The following is an 18,586-nucleotide window of genomic DNA, read 5'->3' as shown; positions in this document are numbered from 1 at the left end:
ACTGTTCTATTGTTATTCTACTGTTCTATTGTTATTCTACTGTTCTACTGTTCTAATGTTATTCTACTGTTCTATTGTTATTCTACTGTTCTATTGTTATTCTACTGTTCTAATGTTATTCTACTGTTCTATTGTTATTCTATTGTTATTCTACTGTTCCATTGTTACTCTACTGTTATTCTACTGTTAATCTACTGCTATTCTACTGTTATTATATTGTTATTCTACTGTTATTCTACTGTTAATCTACTGCTATTCTACTGTTATTATATTGTTATTCTACTGTTATTCTACCTTTCTATTGTTATTCTACTGTTATTCTACCTTTCTATTGTTATTCTACTGTTATTCTATTGTTATTCTACTGTTATTCTATTGTTGTTCTACTGTTATTCTACTGTTAATCTATTGTTAATTTATTGTTATCCTACTGTTCTATTGTTATTCTACTGTTCTATTGTTATTCTACTGTTATTATGTTGTTATTCTACTGTTATTCTACTGTTCTATTGTTATTCTACTGTTCTATTGTTATTCTACTGTTATTATGTTGTTATTCTATTGTTATTCTACTGTTCTATTGTTATTCTACTGTTCAATTGTTATTCTACTGTTCTATTGTTATTCTACTGTTATTATATTGTTATTCTACTGTTCACTGTTATTATATTGTTATTTTATTGTTATTTTACTGTTATTACATTGTTATTCTATTATTAATTGACTGTTATTCTACTGTTATTCCATTGTTACTGTATTTAGCATATATTTTTGTACTAACTTTTTTATTTTATATTGTTGTTGTCAAGAGGTAAACCAAGAGGTAAGCATGTCATTGTACTGTGTACTGTACACCAGGGCTGTTCAATGGGCAGGATTCAGTTATGCTGAGCCACGGGGCACATGCCGTTACGTCATCAGGTCGAAAGCGGGGAGGGTGGAGATCCCTTCTCAAATGGAACAGTAATCTGTGCTGCTCGGTCATGTTGTGAACAAGGCAGCATGGTGCATCGTCCAGAAACAGAAACATCAAATAAATGTTAGAATAATCAACCTTAATTCATTGGCAGATAAAAGCTTAAAATAAATGACTTTTGCATATGAAAACACAGAATCATTATTCCATGTGCTTCTACATCACTTTGCTTTGCGCCGACTTCTCCGTGGGCTTTGATCGGGGCACCTGGGTCACACAAGGGAGGCAGCCCGGTTACAGAACCAATACAATCAACTTTCACTCGGTGTAAAACACCTACACGGGCGCCCGGGCCAGATTAATAGAACCGCCTGTGTCCGTCCTGGAGGGACAAAACACTTTTGGTTTCTAATCAAGGACTAATTCAAACAGGGGACACCCATCTTCTGACAAAATATATTTTTGTACTGATTTCTTTCTTTGTGGACGTAATTTACATTCTTTAGCAGATGAGCCATACAATTGAATATTTTACCACAGACTGAGCAACCATGTTGTTTATCTCCTATGTGAGTCAGTTTATGCTTCCCTAGGTCGCCCTTCTGACTGAAGCTTTTCCCACAGTCACCACAGCTAAATGTTTTCTCTCCTGTGTGAATCCTCATATGCCTGGAAAGATCTCCTTTGTATTTTGAAGGTCTTGCCACGAACAGGGCAGGGAATCCCCACCATGACAGATACGGACATAGACATTCAGTTTACAGGTGGAGTTGTAGCGTTTCTTGCAGAAGCTGCATTCACTGGGTCTCTTCTTGGGGAGAGTCATATGCCTTTGCAGGTCAGCTTTCAGAGCAAATATTTAAAAAAGCATAGATGCTGTTGTGCCCTTGAACAAGGCACTTAACCACCCCACAACAACTGTTCCAAGGGTGGTGTAGTACGGCAGCCCCCCCGCTCCAACCTCATATATATATATATATACAGTGGGGCAAAAAAGTATTTAGTCAGCCACCAATTGTGCAAGTTCTCCCACTTAAAAAGATGAGAGAGGCCTGTAATTTTCATCATAGGTACACTTCAACTATGACAGACAAAATGAGAAAAAAAAATCCAGGAAATCACATTGTAGGATTTTTTATGAATTTATTTGCAAATTATGGCTTTTTTGCCCCACTGTATATATATATATATATGTCTCTTTTAGGAGGAGTTGGCATAAAAGCGGAAGTCGAATTTCCTTTGGACTTTGTGTAGAATTACTTACTGTCAAATTTGATTTACATACAATGTTTTGCAAAAGTCAATTGATCGCACATCTATATTTCTGTAACCCAAAGCATGAATGATCCAGAGTTAAGATAGCTTTAAAATAAGCAGATAAGACAAACTTTACTGTCCATTAAGTTTAAACTGAATGCAAATGTGTTGTTGGCACTCTGTTACAATAAAAGATGAAAACACAGATAAAACACAAACACATGAAACATTTACATGTCAGAATGAAACAAAACATGAAACATCACTGAGAGGTACCCGAATTGTAATTGAGAACACTCAATCAGGGATTTGTATACCACGATCAGTGTGAGTTTGCTTGCATTAAAACGTCATACTATCTTAAGTAGGGAAAGAAATGGCCTTGCCTTTTGTAGATGAGGTCAGTGTTTTACTGGAAGCTAAGTTTGTGGCCGAAAATTGTTCCCAAGTATGTGTCACTTGCTCCATGTCTTTCCTCGAGAGAAGGGCTTCCATTTCCCCAGCTTTCTTTCCTCCAAGGCACAGTTTTTTAGTCTTGGTGACGTTAAGGTCAAGGAAGCTATTGTCAAACCACGTCAAGAGGCAGTCAATGAACTGGGAGTAGCTGGAGATGGACTTAACCTTCAGGCAAGCAACCAGAGCCATTTCGTCTGCATATTTGATGAGGGCCATATCACTGTTGCTTCCTAAGAGATTTGTCCACATCCTGCCTTTTTATTCACTTACCTGACAAACAATCTCTTTGTCCTAATGCTCTTTCCTCTTTCAGTTTCTGTCCTGTTTTCTTCCCTTGTGGATTTTATCCATATGCCTCAGCAGATGAGATTTATGAGTGAATCCTTTACCACAGACGGCGCAACCATGAGGTTTCTCTCCTGTGTGAGTCAGTATATGCCTCCTTAGGTCCGCCTTCTGATAAAAGCTTTTCCCACAGTCACAACACCTGTATGGCTTCTCTCCTGTGTGAGTCCGTATATGTTCAGTTAGGTGCCCCTTCTCATCGAAGTTTTCCCCACAGTCACCACAGAGAAAGGAATTATCTCTGCTGTGAGTCCGTATATGCGTGGTTAGGTTACCCCTCTGATTGAAGCTTTTCCCACAGTCTCCACAGCTAAATGATTTCTCTCCTGTGTGAGTCCGTAAATGCATGTTTAGGTTCCCCCTCTTATTGAAGCTTTTCCCACAGTCACCGCAGCTAAAGAGTTTCTCTCCTGTGTGAGACAATATATGTATCTTAAGGGACCCTTTATGCCTGAAGCTTTTCCCACAGTCACCACAGATAAATGGTTTCTCTCCTGTGTGAGTCAGTTTATGAACAGTAAGATGTCCCTTTTTACTGAAGCTTTTCCCGCAGTCTCCACAGCTAAATGGTTTCTCGCCTGTGTGAGTCAGTTTATGCATGGTTAGGTGCCGCTTGAGTCCAAAGCTTTTCCCACAGTCACCACAGCTAAATGGTTTCTCTCCCGTGTGTGTCAGTTTATGAATGCTTAGGTTCCCCTTCTGACTAAAACTTTTCCCACAGTCACCACAGCTAAAAGGTTTCTCACCTGTGTGAGTCAGTTTATGAACAGTAAGGTGTCCCTTCTGACTGAAGCTTTTCCCACAGTCACCACAGTTAAATGGTTTCTCTCCTGTGTGAATCAGTACATGTTCAGTTAGGTTCCCCTTCTGATTGAAGCTTTTCCCACAGTCACCACAGCTAAAAGGTTTCTCTCCTTTGTGAATCCTCATGTGCCTGGACAGATCTCCTTTGTATTTGAAGGTCTTGCTACAAACAGGGCAGATATAGGGTTTCCCACCATGACAGAGTCTGACATGGGCCTTCAGTTTACAGGTGGAATTGTTCTGTTTATTGCAGAAGCAGCATTCACTGGGTCTCTTCTTGGGGAGAGTCATATGCCTCTGCAGGTCAGCTTTCAGAGGAATCGTTTTACCACAGTCACGGCAGTGGTGAATTTTTCTAGATGTGGTGCTGGGTTTGGAACAGTGTTCCCCCAATGTTGGGCTGGGATCCAATAATGGGCTGGGATCCAATGGTGGGCTGTTGTCAAGTCCTACTGGGTCACTGCTTACAGCTGAACTGTGGTTGCAGACAATGTTTTGATTATCTGGAGGGTCACAGGGAATGTAGAAACCCTTAATGTGGGTCACAGTGACAAAAGGTGTGAGATCCACTGGTTTAGAGTCTCTCTCTCTGTTCTCCACAGTCTTGGTTTGGGGAAGACTCAAGGACTGAAGTGGGTCCTCCTGATCACATTCACTTTTCACACAGGAAGGAGTGAATATGGAGTCTTTGGTAACAAAGAGCCCTTGAAGCTGCTCTTCCTCCTGACTGGTCCTGACTTCCTCCTGTTCCTCTTTAATCTGTGTGGTCTCTGGGTCCTCCTGTCCCAGACTGGGACTCCACTCCTGCTCACAGTGCTGCTCCTCAGAGGGAACCTCCTCTTCAGAGACAGAGAGCTGCAGGGAGTCTGGAGGGAGGGAGAGGAGGAGCAGACGTTATTTATAACAGAATTTGGAATCACTCATGAATTATAGATCTCTATGACATTCAATTTCAATGTTCTTCCTTAGCATGGATCTCTATGATCTATACAGCCTGAGTGCAGATAGCTAGCTAGGTATTTGCTTCCTTAGCATGGATCTCTATGATCTATACAGCCAGAGTGCAGATAGCTAGCTAGGTATTTGCTTCCTTAGCATGGATCTCTATGATCTATACAGCCAGAGTGCAGATAGCTAGCTAGGTATTTGCTTCCTTAGCATGGATCTCTATGATCTATACAGCCTGAGCGCAGATAGCTAGCTAGGTATTTGCTTCCTTAGCATGGATCTCTATGATCTATACAGCCAGAGTGCAGATAGCTAGCTAGGTATTTGCTTTCCTTCACACAAGCCATATAGGTGGTGGGTTAACATGCCTACTATTGAACACACTGTAGCTAATGTGTACAAAAGTTCCACCGACACCGTCTAACCCTTAACAATCCTTGCACAACTGAAAAATAGTGTGTTGTAGAGGATCGAAGGACCATGATTGGCATAAGAACCTTAGGTTAAGCTTAGCAACCACTACAGCATGTCTGATCAGAACAGGGATGAGGCGGATGTCCGGGTTAAGGGGAGTTTAATGGATGGGAACAGGGATGAGGCTGTCCCCGTCCTCAAGTCCACCTGGTCGTGCTGCTGATCCAATTTCTGTTGTTTTTTCTGTGGCTATAAACCCTGACTTGTTCAACAGACGTGCTACCTTGCCCCGGACCTGCGGTTTTCGACCCTCTCTCTTCCTCTCTACCGTGCCTGTGTAACGGATGTGAAATGGCTAGCTAGTTAGCGGGTACGCGCTAATAGCGTTTCAATCAGTTACGTCACTTGCTCTGAAACCTAGAAGTAGTGTTTCCCCTTGCTCTGCAAGGGCCGCGGCTTTTGTGGAGCGATGGGTAACGACGCTTCATGGGTGACTGTTGTTGATGTGGTGCAGAGGGTCCCTGGTTCGCGCCCGTGTCGGGGCAAGGGGACGGTTTAAAGTTATACTGTTACATTGGTGCCGTGACCCGGATCACTGGTTGCTGCGGAAAAGGAGGAGGTTGAAAGGGGGGTGAGTGTAACGGATGTGAAATGGCTAGCTAGTTAGCGGGTACGCGCTAATAGCGTTTCAATCAGTTACGTCACTTGCTCTGAAACCTAGAAGTAGTGTTTCCCCTTGCTCTGCAAGGGCCGCGGCTTTTGTGGAGCGATGGGTAACGACGCTTCGTGGGTGACTGTTGTTGATGTGGTGCAGAGTGTCCCTGGTTCGCGCCCGTGTCGGGGCGAGGGGACGGTTTAAAGTTATACTGTTACACCTGCTGTCTCGACCTTTGAATGATCGGCTATGAAAAGCCAACTGACATTTACTCCTCTGAGGTGCTGACCTGTTTCACCCTCTATAACCACTGTGCTTATTATTTGACCCTGCTGGTAATCTATGAATGTTTTAACATATTGAACAACAGCCAGATGGACTGGCCACCTCTCAGAGCCTGGTTCCTCTCTAGGTTTCTTCCTAGTTTCCTGGCTTTCTAGGGAGTTTTTCCTAGCCACCATGCTTCTACATCTGCATTGCTTGCTGTTTGGGGTTTTAGGCTGGGTTTCTGTATAAGCACTTTGTGACATCTTCTGATGTAAAAAGGGCTTTATAAATACATTTGATTGATATTGCTATATTTTATGCCCCCGTTAAAAACACTGTACAAGCTTGCGCAGGTGAGGTACCTGCTATACAATACAACAGGCATTGGTCCAGTCACATTCCAATGAACCAAACATTCCAGTGAACCAAACAGGCTAATTGGTTCGTAGACATGCTAAATGTAGGTACATGTACTAAATGAACAGTACAAGAGTGTAGGTACATCTACATTACATAAACAGCATATACAAGAGCGATTTACACCAATTGAAATAGCCAACCAGCACCACAAAATGACTAATGCTAACAAGGCTAATATCGCTAGCTAGCATGCTAAATGCCCATTCATTCTTAATGCAAATGCTAACGCTAAACACTAGCGGAAGTGTATGAGCTAGCTAACAAGCTCAACACAATTATTTACAACAGACGCTACTTGACAAATTCACAAGACAAAGATCTCTTGGAACTTTAGTTTAGCTGCACGCTCAATAAACCATCAGAACAGCAAGGTACACTACATGACCAAAAGTATGTGGACACCTGTTGAGTACACTACATGACCAAAAGTATGTGGACACCTGCTTGTCGAACATCTCATTCTAAAATCATGGGCATTAATATGTAGTTGGTTCCCCCTTTGCTGCTGTAACAGCCTATAGTTTAGCTACATGCTCAATAAACCATCAGAACAGCAAAGGTACACTACTGGTGAGTACTACTGAGCACTACTGCTGTAGTTGGTTCCCTTTGCTGCTGTAACAGCCTCCACTTTTCTGGGAAGGCTTTCCACTAGATGTTGGAACATTGATGGTGGGATTTGCCTTCATTCAGCCACAGGTGCATTAGTGAGGTTGGGCACTGATGTTGGGCGATTAGGCCTGGCTCACGGTTGGCGTCCCAATTCATCCCAAAATTGTTCGATGTGGTTGAGGTCAGGGCTCTGTGCAGGCCAGTGAAGTTCTTCCACACTGATCTTGACAAACCATTTCTGTACGGACCTCACTTGTGCTCTAGGGAATTGTCCTGCAGAAGCACGAAACGGCCGTGCCCAAACTGTTGCCACAAACTGAAAGCACAGAATCGTCTAGAACAGTGGTCACCAACCGTTTCTGAGTGGAGATCACTTTCGCAGTCAAAGGTCTCGAGTTTGCACCTTTCAAAACCCTCACTTCTCCTTATATGGCACCTTTCAAACCCCCCCCCCCTCTTCTCCTTATATGGTTCCTTTCAAAACCCCCTCACTTCTCCTTATATGGTTCCTTTCAAACCCCCCCTCTTCTCCTTATATGGTTCCTTTCAACCCCCCCCCCCCCCCCCTTCTCCTTATATGGTTCCTTTCAAACCCACCCCCAATTCTCCTTATATGGTTCCTTTCAAAACCCCCCCTCTTCTCCTTATATGGTACCTTTCAAACCCCCCCCCCCCCCCCCCCCCCCCCCACTTCTCCTTATATGGTTCCTTTCAAACCCCCCCTCTTCTCCTTATATGGTTCCTTTCAAAACCCCCCCACTTCTCCTTATATGGTTCCTTTCTAACCCTCACTTCTCCTTATATGGTTCCTTTCTAACCCCCTCCCCCTCTACTCCTTATATGGTTCCTTTCTAACCCCCCACTTCTCCTTATATGGTTCCTTTCTAACCCCCCATTTTCCCAGAGAGATATACTGGTAGCAGCATAGAGACCTGGAAGGATGACTGCTCGGAAAGTATTCAGACCCCTTCACTTTTTACACATATTGTTACATTACAGCCTTATTCTAAAATTGATTACATTTTCCTCATCAATCTACACATAATATCCCATTATGACAAAGCAAAGACAGTTGTTTTTTTTGGTATTTGTAAAGTTATTTTGGATGATAATTAAGTTTAGTGGTCAAGGTTTCCAAATCTGTATAGCAATCAAGGATCAATTGTTCCTACACTGAACAAAAATATAAACGCAACATGTAAAGTGTTGGTCCCATGTTTCATGAGCTGAAACAAAAGATCCCAGAAATTGTCCATATGCACAAAAAGCTTATTTCTCTCAAAATGTTTTCACAAATTTGTTTACATCCCTGTTAGTGAGCATTTCTCCTTTGCCAAGATAGTCCATCCATCCAACAGGTGTGCTATATCAAGAAGCTGATTAAACAGCATAATCATTACACAGGTGCACCTTGTGTTGGGGACAATAAAAGGCCACTATAAAATGTGCAGTTGTGTCACACAAACCCAATGCCACAGATGTCTCAAGTTGAGGGAGCATGCAAATGGCATGCTGACTGCAGGAATGTCCACCAGAGCTGTTGCCAGAGAATTAAATGCTAATTTCTCTGCCATAAGCCACCTCCAACATAATTTTAGAGAATTTGGCAGTACGTCCAACCGGCCTCACAACCGCAGACAACGTGTATGGTGTCGTTGGGAGAGTGGTTTGCTGATGTCAACGTTGTGAACAGAGTGCCCAATGGTGGCGGTGGGGTTATGGTATGGGCAGGCATAAGCAACGGACAACAAACAAAATTGCATTTTATCTATGGCAATTTGATTGCACAGAAATACCGTGACGAGATCCTGAGGCCCATTGTTGTGCCATTCATCTGCCGCCATCACCTCATGTTTCAGCATGATAATGCACGGCCCCATGTTGCAAGGATCTGTACACAATTCCTGGAAGCTGAAAATGTCCCAGTTCTTCCATGGCCTGCAAACTCACCAGACATGTCTCCCATTGAGCATGTTTGGGATGCTCTGGATCGACGCGTACGACAGCGTGTTCCAGTTCCCCCCAAAATATCCAGCGACTTCACAGAGCCATTCAAGCGGAGTGGGACAACATTCCACAGGCCACAATCAACAGCCTGATCAACTCTATGTGAAGGAGATGTGTCGCACTGCATGAGGCAAATGGTCACACCAGATACTGACTTGTTTTTTAAACCACGCCTGTAGTTTGTTTTAAAGGATATCTGTGACCAACAGATGCATGTCTATATTCCCAGTCATGTGAAATCCATAGATTAGGGCCTAATTAATTTATATCAATTGACTGATTTCTGTATATAAATTTTAACTCAGTAAAATCTTTGAAACTGTTGCATGTTGCGTTGATATTTTTGTTCAGTATAGACAGAGCGTATCACACTTGACCAAATCCTCATCCTCAGCTAATCAAAAGGAACGGTTTAGCACCAATGTGGCACTGGAGTCAGAATGGCAACAGAAATGTGTGGAGCTGCTGTCCAAGCAAAGAGAAAGCACAGCCACGTCGGGGCTAAAACCACTTCTACAAAATGTTGAAATGGCGGGCCTCCCGGGTGGCGCAGTGGTCTAGGGTCGCTAGCTGTGCCACCAGAGATTCTGGGTTCGCGCCCATGCTCTGTCGCAGCCGGCCGCGACCGGGAGGTCCGTGGGGCGACGCATAATTGGCCTAGCGTCGTCCGGGTTAGGGAGGGTATGGCCGGTAGGGATATCCTCCATCGTGCAGGGAGTAAAATTAAAAAAAAATAAAAAAATGCTGAAATGGTGATCATAAAGACTAAACAGTTTATTAATTTACTAGAACTATTGCTGACTATCAGTAGATCTACATACGAACCTATTCTACATAGTTGTATCTCTGGTGTGATCCGCAGCATTCTCCGTAGCAGATCATTCTCTTCCTGGTACTCTGCTACAGTTTCCTCAACCGCACCAAAAATCTCCACAGCAGCAGATGCCGTTAAACATTCATTTAACAACACACGAAACAACTGTAGTTTAGATGTTTTCAGTGGACTGAGAGTTGGGTGTTCAGCTAGTACGGCTTCTTGACATGGGTCCTCCTGATCACATTCACTTTTCACACAGGAAGGAGTGAATATGGAGTCTTTGGTATCAACGAGCCCTTGAAGCTGCTCTTCCTCCTGACTGGTCCTGACTTCCTCCTGTTCCTCTTTAATCTGTGTGGTCTCTGGGTCCTCCTGCCCCAGACTGGGGCTCCAATCCTGCTCACAGTGCTGCTGCTCAGGGGGAACCTCCTCTTCAGAGACAGAGAGCTGCAGGGAGTCTGGAGGGAAGGAGAGGAGGAGCACAGGTTACCTATATAGACTTTAGACATGCCTGAGTGCACAATGCCATTTCAAAATGCTTTTGTTGACTCAGACAAAAAATATATATTTTTATTTGTTTATTATATATTTTTATATAATAATTTTTATTATTTTTTTTATTTTTATCTGTTTACGATGTTCCAATACAAAAAACAGATGTACAAACATTGACATTCACTGCAGTATTGAATGGAAACACAAATGTAGAGGACAAAACAAAACTTAACACACATATTCAGAAAAAACTAAAATTCCTACTCATAGAAGCATGCCACATCGACTTGGTACTGGTACCCTGTGTATATAGCTATACTGGTACCCTGTGTATATAGCTATACTGGTACCCTGTGTATACAGCTATACTGGTACCCTGTGTATACAGCTATACTGGTACCCTGTGTATACAGCTATACTGGTACCCTGTGTGTATAGTCATACTGATACCCTGTGTATATAGCTATACTGGTACCCTGTGTATACAGCTATACTGGTACCCTGTGTATATAGTCATACTGGTACCCTGTGTATATAGCTATACTGGTACCCTGTGTATATAGCCATACCGGTACCCCGTGTATATAGTCATACCGGTACCCCGTGTATACAACAGTATCGTTACTCATTGTCAGGGTTCTCCACAGGATTTTTTAACAAGGTGGTGCTACTGAGTACGAGGGCGGTGCCCCACTCTGGACTCGGAGATTTTAGCGTTTTCTTACACCTGTAACTGCCATGTCCTGCAATCTAAAGCAAAACATGTCCTAATATGATAACACATTTTACATAGTGGAGCATTCAGTCCACAAGATGGCGCAGCGCCTCTCGCATTCTTTAGGGAGAACCCTGATTACGTATTTATTATTCGTGTTATCTTTATTATTTCTATCCCTGCGTTGTTGGAGGGACATAAGTAAGCATTTCACTGTTAGTTTATTCCTGTTTACGAAGCATGTGACAAATACAATTAGATTTGAAGGCTTTAGATAAGTAATGAAATATGCAGACAACTATATAATCATAGGCCTACATTATAATTGTAAATGGCTTCAATGGTTTATTTAATCTTGTAAATTACACATTCTTCACATCTTGATTGCTGGAGGCCTGTAGCCCAATATATACAGTAGTTAGGTAGGTAGAACATCTAATTAAAAACATTTGGTCGAAATTGTGATTTCTATTTACCTAAGCAGTTTACTAATTGAGTAGAACTATAGTTAACTATCAGTAGATCTACATACGAACCTCTTCTACATAGTTTTATCTCCGGTGTGATCCCCAACAGTCTCCGTAGCCGATCATTCTCCTCCTGGTACTCCACTACCGTTTTCTCAACTTTCCCGAAAATATCCACAGCAGCCGTCGTTAAGCGCTCATTTAAAAACACACGAAACAACTGTAGTTTGGACATATTTCAGACGACTGGGAGTTGGGTAGCCTATTTAGTCAGTAGCTAGCTAGGTCTTTCTTTACTCCACAAAAATAACGTTCAAAATCAAAACAATGTCACCTCAGAGAGGATCAGGCGAGGTTACACTCTCGACAAAAATAAGCCCGATGGTTTCTATGGTTTTATTTCGGACCAAATCTTGTCGCCTGCATTCCCACTTTTGGGACAACGACTTCTATTGTCAGTACTGAGTGACATGAGCATCTCATCATTACATACAGATCTCTGTTCACCTCCAATCCTACTTCCGTGTTCTAGTCAAGGAATTTTAGAAAACTCGAGGAATTTTAGAAAACTCCTTGGTTCTACTCGAACCCGGAAACATACAACAGCGTCGCCAGCTGGATGGGGGTTTATTATTGTGCAAGGCAGCCAGCCTACAGACCAGAGGTGTATACTACAAAGCATGTCCCTGAGTTAGCCAGCTAACTTTCCTAAATATTCTTAACTTACAAAAATATATTTAAGCTTGAAATGGGCATGGTCAGTTTGACCCATTCAAAAACACATATCAAAGTTTAGCTTTCTCAATAATATCACATATGGAAACCATTAATTCCATTCCAGCCATTACAATGAGGCTGTCCTCCTATAGGTCCTCCCACCAGCCTCCACTGCCAGTAGTAAAGTAGTAAAGGGGAATTATAACTACATGTAGACAAACAGTGGTTATCATCAATATAGGATGATGTCGAATAATCAATTCATCATCAGGAGTCGACTGTATATCATTTCTCCATATACGAGATGAAATCAATATCATCAATGAGCAGCATTAGGTCAGACTTGATGAGAAATGTTTTTTCTGGAAAGTATCACTACCATTTTATATGAATCAATAACATCAGTCAAAACATTCTCTCAATATCCTGAGAGACATTCCAAAATAAATGACCAGATATGCAGATATTATTTAAGTGATAATGCCCAAGATTTCTGTGTTTGCAGAATATATTGGCATGTGTGTTGTTAGGCCCGAGACGAAGTCAAGGGGCTGCAAACCGTGCCAATATGTCCTCCAAACACCGGCTTCAAGGGCATTATCACTTAAATAACAATAGAATAACATTTAGCAGAAACGTAAATACAAGGGCGTCACTCAAACAAATTTACAGTAGAATATTGTGTCTGGGGTGTGTTACGGGTCTTCCTGCATTTATTTAAGCTGTTTTCTAGTGACATTTATTTGGATACATCCATAACAATGAGCTAATGAGGTGTGATTTCACCTGGCGTAGAAAATGTGGTCTCTCGTCAGGACACTGTTGTTCAGAGACGAACTAACCAACAACACAGTAACACAATGACTTCAAACTGAAGCTGAAAAGGCTGCAAACTAGCTGACATCATAAAAATGATGTCAGCTGATTCATGATTTCAACTGGCTAAGAAACGCTGCCTGTCTGTCTCCTCCTGACATGTTCATTACCATGGGACAGCTGGAGATCGAATTTGAATATTGAAACAATGTTGCAAAAGTCAGAGAGACAAACAGCAAGGTTTATACAAATCTTTGAAAACTAAATGTTAGACTAAAATGTGAGGTAATGTCTAGATGCTTTTTATAGTGGAGATCAAGTTTATAAATTGTTTAGTTGGGTTGCTCATTGGATTGGATGGAACAGAGTAAACAGTCCAGACCAATCAGCATTCAGGATTAGACCCACCCGTTGTATAATCTGTTGTTATTCTATTGTCATTCGACTGTTATTCTATTGTTATTCTACTGTTATTCTATTATATTGTTATTCTACTGTTATTATATTGTTATTCTATTGTTATTCAACTGTTATTACATTGTTATTCTACTGTTATTATATTGTTATTCTACTGTTATTATATTGCTATTCTACTGTTATATTGTTATTCTATTGGTATTCTACTGTTATTACATTGTTGTTCAACTGTTATTACATTGTTATTCTATTGTTATTCTACTGTTATTATATTGTTATTCTACTGTTATTATATTGCTATTCTACTGTTATATTGTTATTCTATTGTTATTCTACTGTTATTCTATTGTTATTCTACTGTTATTCTTTTTTTTTATACTTTGTTTTTATTGCAGGAACACAAAGAAAGTACAAATAAAGTAAAATAAAAGAACAAAAATGATCTGGCAGTTACAGTGCACTTCATACCTTCATCATCATATCATCATATTAGTTACATTAGCATCTTTGAATTAGACCTTTTCCAAGTATGAAACCCATTTCTCCCAGTATTCCTGACCTCTCTCCTGTTGAGTTCTTAAAGCAAAGGTCATACGCTCCATGTGGTGTATTTCTTCTACAATGTCTATCCATTGTGTCACTGTGGAAGGGTCTTTTTGTAGCCATTTCCTAGTGATAGCCTTTTTACTGGCTGCCAGTAGGACCTTCAAGAGGTACTTTTCTCGATTGTGTAAGTTATCTGGTATTTCACCCAAGTACAAAGAAATGAATGTTTGTTCTATGTCAAATCCCATTATTTTTCCAATGTTAGATCTTATTTCTCCCCAGTAAGTTTCGATTGCGGGGCAGGACCAAAAGATATGAGAGTGGTCCGCCCTCAATAGACCGCATTCTCTCCAACAAGGGTGTGGTGAGCCAGTCTGTTTTGATTTCAGTTTAGGTGTTATGAAGAAACGTATAACATTCTTCCAACAGAATTCTCTCCATGACCTTGAGTTGGTGGAGCTTTGTTGAGTCTCTAATATGTTCAACCATGTTTCATCAGTTATTTCAATGTTAAGTTCCTCCTCCCATTTCATTTTAATATAGTTTGTAGAATGTTTCTTTGAGGATTGAATACCCAAGTAGAGATTTGAAATCATTTTTTTGTTACTCCCCAAGTTGTATGTGTTAGTGAATACTTGGATTAATTTTGGAGGTGCTCGAGGGTCAGTCACTTTTATCTCCCTTAAGAAATAGTGTCGGACTTGTAGGTATCTGTAAAAATCTTGTTTATCCAAGCCATGTTTTTTTACTTAAGTCCTGGAAGTTATCTAGGTTCCCATTCCTTATAATTGTACTGAATGATGTGATGCCTTTCTGCGTCCATTGTTTAAATCTGCTGTCCTGAGTTGCAAGGATGAAGCTGGGGTCGTATGCGGGCCAACTCAGCAGTTTGATCTCTCTGTCTAAATTATTTTGCTTAACTACCCTAAACCATGTCTTCAGAGAGAAATTAATCCACTAATTTTGTCTATTGTATATTTCTTTTACCATGTCCTTATTTCCCAAAACTGACTGTATGGGTATCCCTGTCAAAGTAGTCTCGATGTCTTTCCATTTGGATTCGTATTCTGAATTGCACCAACAAACCAGGGGTCTCAATTGGGCTGACACATAATAATCTTTTAGGTTTGGTAAGGCCATACCCCCACAGTTTTTTGGTAATTGTAATGTTGTATATCTAGTTCTTGGTCTCTTACTGTTCCAGATAAACCTTGATATCCGTTTATCCCATTCCCTAAACTGTTTAGGTGGGATTTCTATGGGCAGTGATTGGAACAAATACAATAACCTCGGCAGGATGTTCATTTTGATTGTTTCAATTCTACTACTAAGATCTAAGGGAAGTGAGTTCCACCTGTCTAGGTCATCATATATTTTCTTGTTGATGTGATCGTAATTCATGCAATAAAGTTTGGGTGTATCTTTTGGTAGGTATACTCCAAGATATTTAATGGATGAAGAGGTCCAGGTGAAGTTATACCTATTCTTCAGCTCTTCCTGTGGGGTATAATTATATACTAGGGCTTGGGTCTTGTGTACGTTAAGCACATACCCTGAATATGTTCCAAATGTTTGTAGAACATCCATCAATCTAGGTACGCTTGAGCCTGGGTCTTTAAGGAATAACAGAACGTCATCCGCATACATGCATATCTTATGTTCACTGTCTCTTATTGTTATTCCCTCTAAGGTTGGGTCCTGTCTTATTGCCTGTGCTAATGGTTCGAGGTACAAGGAGAAGAGCGTGGGTGAAAGATTACAGCCTTGTCTTGCCCCTCGCTCTAATTTTATCGTTCATGTCAAATGTCCATTTATCTTTATTCTAGCGGTCGGACATGAATACAGTGTTTTGATGCACTGTATCACTTCTTTGTTGAAACCAAATCTTTCCATAACTTGGAATAGGTAATCCCATCCCACTGAATCAAATGCTTTTTCTGCATCTAGACTGATTAATATTGCACTTGTCTTATTCTGAGTAATGTGGTACATGACATGTAGTGTTCTCCTTATATTGTCCTGTGTCTGCCTATTTTGTATGAAACCAGTTTGATCTCCGTCAATCAATTCTGGGATTATGTTCTCCATTCTTTTGGCTATTATTGATGCATATAGTTTATAATCTGTGTTAAGAATTGCGATAGGTCTATATGAACTGCATTCTTTCTTATCTTTACCCTCTTTTGGGATTACAGATATGATGGCCTCTCTCCATGACGGTGGGAGACCCCCCTCCCTCAGAGTCCAGTTAAAACAGGCCTTAAGTAGAGGTGTTAGTTGTTCTCTGAAGGTCTTGAACCATTCTGAAGGGAAGCCATCAGTGCCTGGAGACTTGTTGACTTTTTGTTGAGATATTGCTTTATTAATTTCTTCGGTGGATATTTCTAAAGTTAGTCTATCATTTTGCTCTGTCCCAATTGAGGGGAGATCAAGTGAGTTCAAAAAGTGCTCTATTGTCTGTGCATCTGCCTTCTCTGGTTGCTTGTACAGATTTGTGTAATATGATTCAAATGCATTCTGTATTTCATCTAATTTGCATGTGATCTTTTTTGTTTTGGGGTCTTTTATTTTAAAAATGGTATTCTGTGCTTGTTGTTTCCTGAGTCTCCATGCTAGTAATTTGGTTGCCTTTGAGCCTGCTTCATAATATAGAACCTAAGCTTTTTCTCTACTTCTTCTCTATAAATCTGGTCAATTTCCTGTTTTACCTTTTGAATCTCTCATAATATAAGAGGGTCTTTGTATTGACTATGAGATCGTTCTAAGTTTCTTAGGGTTTCCTGTAATTTCAGCAGTTTCTGTGCTTTAATCTTTTTCTTGAGAGACGATGTGGCTATGATTTTTCCTCTAATAACCGCCTTAGCTGCATCCCACAGTATAGCAGGAGATACTTCCCCATTATCATTATTCTCCAGATAGATGTTCAATTCTGTCTTTATTGATTCCTTGAATGCTGGATCATTCAGCATGCTTGTATTAAGTCTCCATGTAGTATTTCTTGGTTTGCTATCAAGGTGTAGAGTGAGGTAAACTCCATTATGATCTGATAAGTCGCTCTGCCCGATCCTACAATCCTTAAGCCTGTGTCTATCTGCACTGTACATAAAAAAGTAGTCTAACCTGGAGTATTCAGTGTGGCGGGCTGAGTAAAAAGTATATTCCTTATCGGTCTTGTGGGTGTCACGCCATACATCGAGCAGTCCTAGATCCTGCAGTATCCTATTGATCTTTTTGGCAACTAGGCTCATTTTCCTATTTTGATTTGTGCTGTCCAATTTTGAGTTTAGAATTGTGTTAAAATCCCCTCCACAGATAAGGGTGCCAGTGGTTTCTGTGGCAATTAAATCAAACACCTTCCTATAGAAGACCATGTCACTCCCTGGGGGTGCGTATACATTAAATAATGTAACTTCCTTGTTATCCAGTTTACATTTAACAAGTATAAATCTACCCTCCTTGTCTTTTATTTCTGACATAAACTCAAAATTAACTGAATTTGGGATCAAGATTGCAACTCCCCTTCTACCCATTTTGTAAGAAGAAAAAAAAGTGTTCCTATATCCCATTTTCTTGGGTTTCTCGTGTTCAGGTGTGGATAAGTGAGTTTCCTGCCAGAATAGTATGTCAACTCTCTCCCGTTTCATCTTTGCTATTACCTTACTTCTCTTGATGGCACTCCCCAGTCCGTTTACATTGAGACTTATGACCTTAAATTCCCGATGATGCATCGATATAAAAAAAAAAAAAACTGTGCACCATATCTGCCTGCTTATCATGAACCTAAAAATGAACGAAAATTCAAGAACGATAATAAAGTAAACCAAAGTGGGAAAGTACTTTGGTATTTGGACTCCCATGTCAGAGGACTGTCTCTTGCCTCTGGGGTTTGAGGGGATGAGCCTGTCCGCAGGATGGGCCCCTCGCTCAGATATGAAAATGCGTGACGTAGTCACAAACAAGACCTGGTGGAAGCGAAAATAATAAGGGCGCCTATTTCGTCGCTTATACACATCGGTTAATTACAAATGAAAACTATATCGGTCATGCGTGCATATCATGAATCCTCCCCTTGATATGCCCTTCTGTCGCCCCGTTGTCAATGTGTCATTAATCCTTAGCTAATATATATGTTATTAACGTGACGCTACTTAATGTGTTCATAAAGAACACATGCTTTTGGGTACTGTAAGAATTTCTAGCTTAAACATATGCCTGGCAATGTAATAACCATATTACTATGATGAAGCTGTTATAACACATAGGACTTCCCTATTTTCACAAGAGGCTAATTACACACACATGCAGAAGAGCAGATAGCTGACACAACACAGCTTACAGAAGATGACCCAATGTGTCCACTCACTGAGAATATCAGGAAGCGCCCCTGCTGATCACTGACAACATATCTTGTGACAACATGAGCCACATTGACACACCAGACTTTGGAAACAGGAACAACACAGACGCACACACCAAATCTCCTGCTTAGCTGAAC

The 18,586-nt window shown here is 40.9% G+C and overlaps 1 protein-coding gene across 4 annotated transcripts in view; it reads right to left on the bottom strand.

Moving 5' to 3' along the window:
• Window positions 1-2,042: 2,042 nt before the first annotated feature.
• LOC120043356 (oocyte zinc finger protein XlCOF6-like) overlaps window positions 2,043-18,586 on the bottom strand; it is a 51,337-nt gene continuing 34,793 nt past the window's right edge. For 3 of the 4 annotated variants that reach the window (XM_038987984.1, XM_038987982.1, XM_038987983.1), the window contains exons 2-3: window positions 9,927-10,376; window positions 2,043-4,644 (exon numbers count right to left, since the gene is read on the bottom strand). In XM_038987984.1, coding sequence (XP_038843912.1) covers window positions 2,939-4,644; window positions 9,927-10,376 — 2,156 coding nt within the window. In that variant the 3' untranslated portion in view covers window positions 2,043-2,938. Of the gene's footprint in view, window positions 4,645-9,926; window positions 10,377-11,664; window positions 12,854-18,586 lie in introns of those variants that run through there. The other variant, XM_038987981.1, reaches the window with a different exon arrangement.

This window comes from Salvelinus namaycush, unplaced genomic scaffold (genome assembly GCF_016432855.1).
Source record: "Salvelinus namaycush isolate Seneca unplaced genomic scaffold, SaNama_1.0 Scaffold9, whole genome shotgun sequence".
Taxonomy (NCBI): domain Eukaryota; kingdom Metazoa; phylum Chordata; class Actinopteri; order Salmoniformes; family Salmonidae; genus Salvelinus; species Salvelinus namaycush.
Note: the sequence above shows the minus strand (reverse complement) of the source record. Positions and strands in the feature narration are given on the sequence as shown.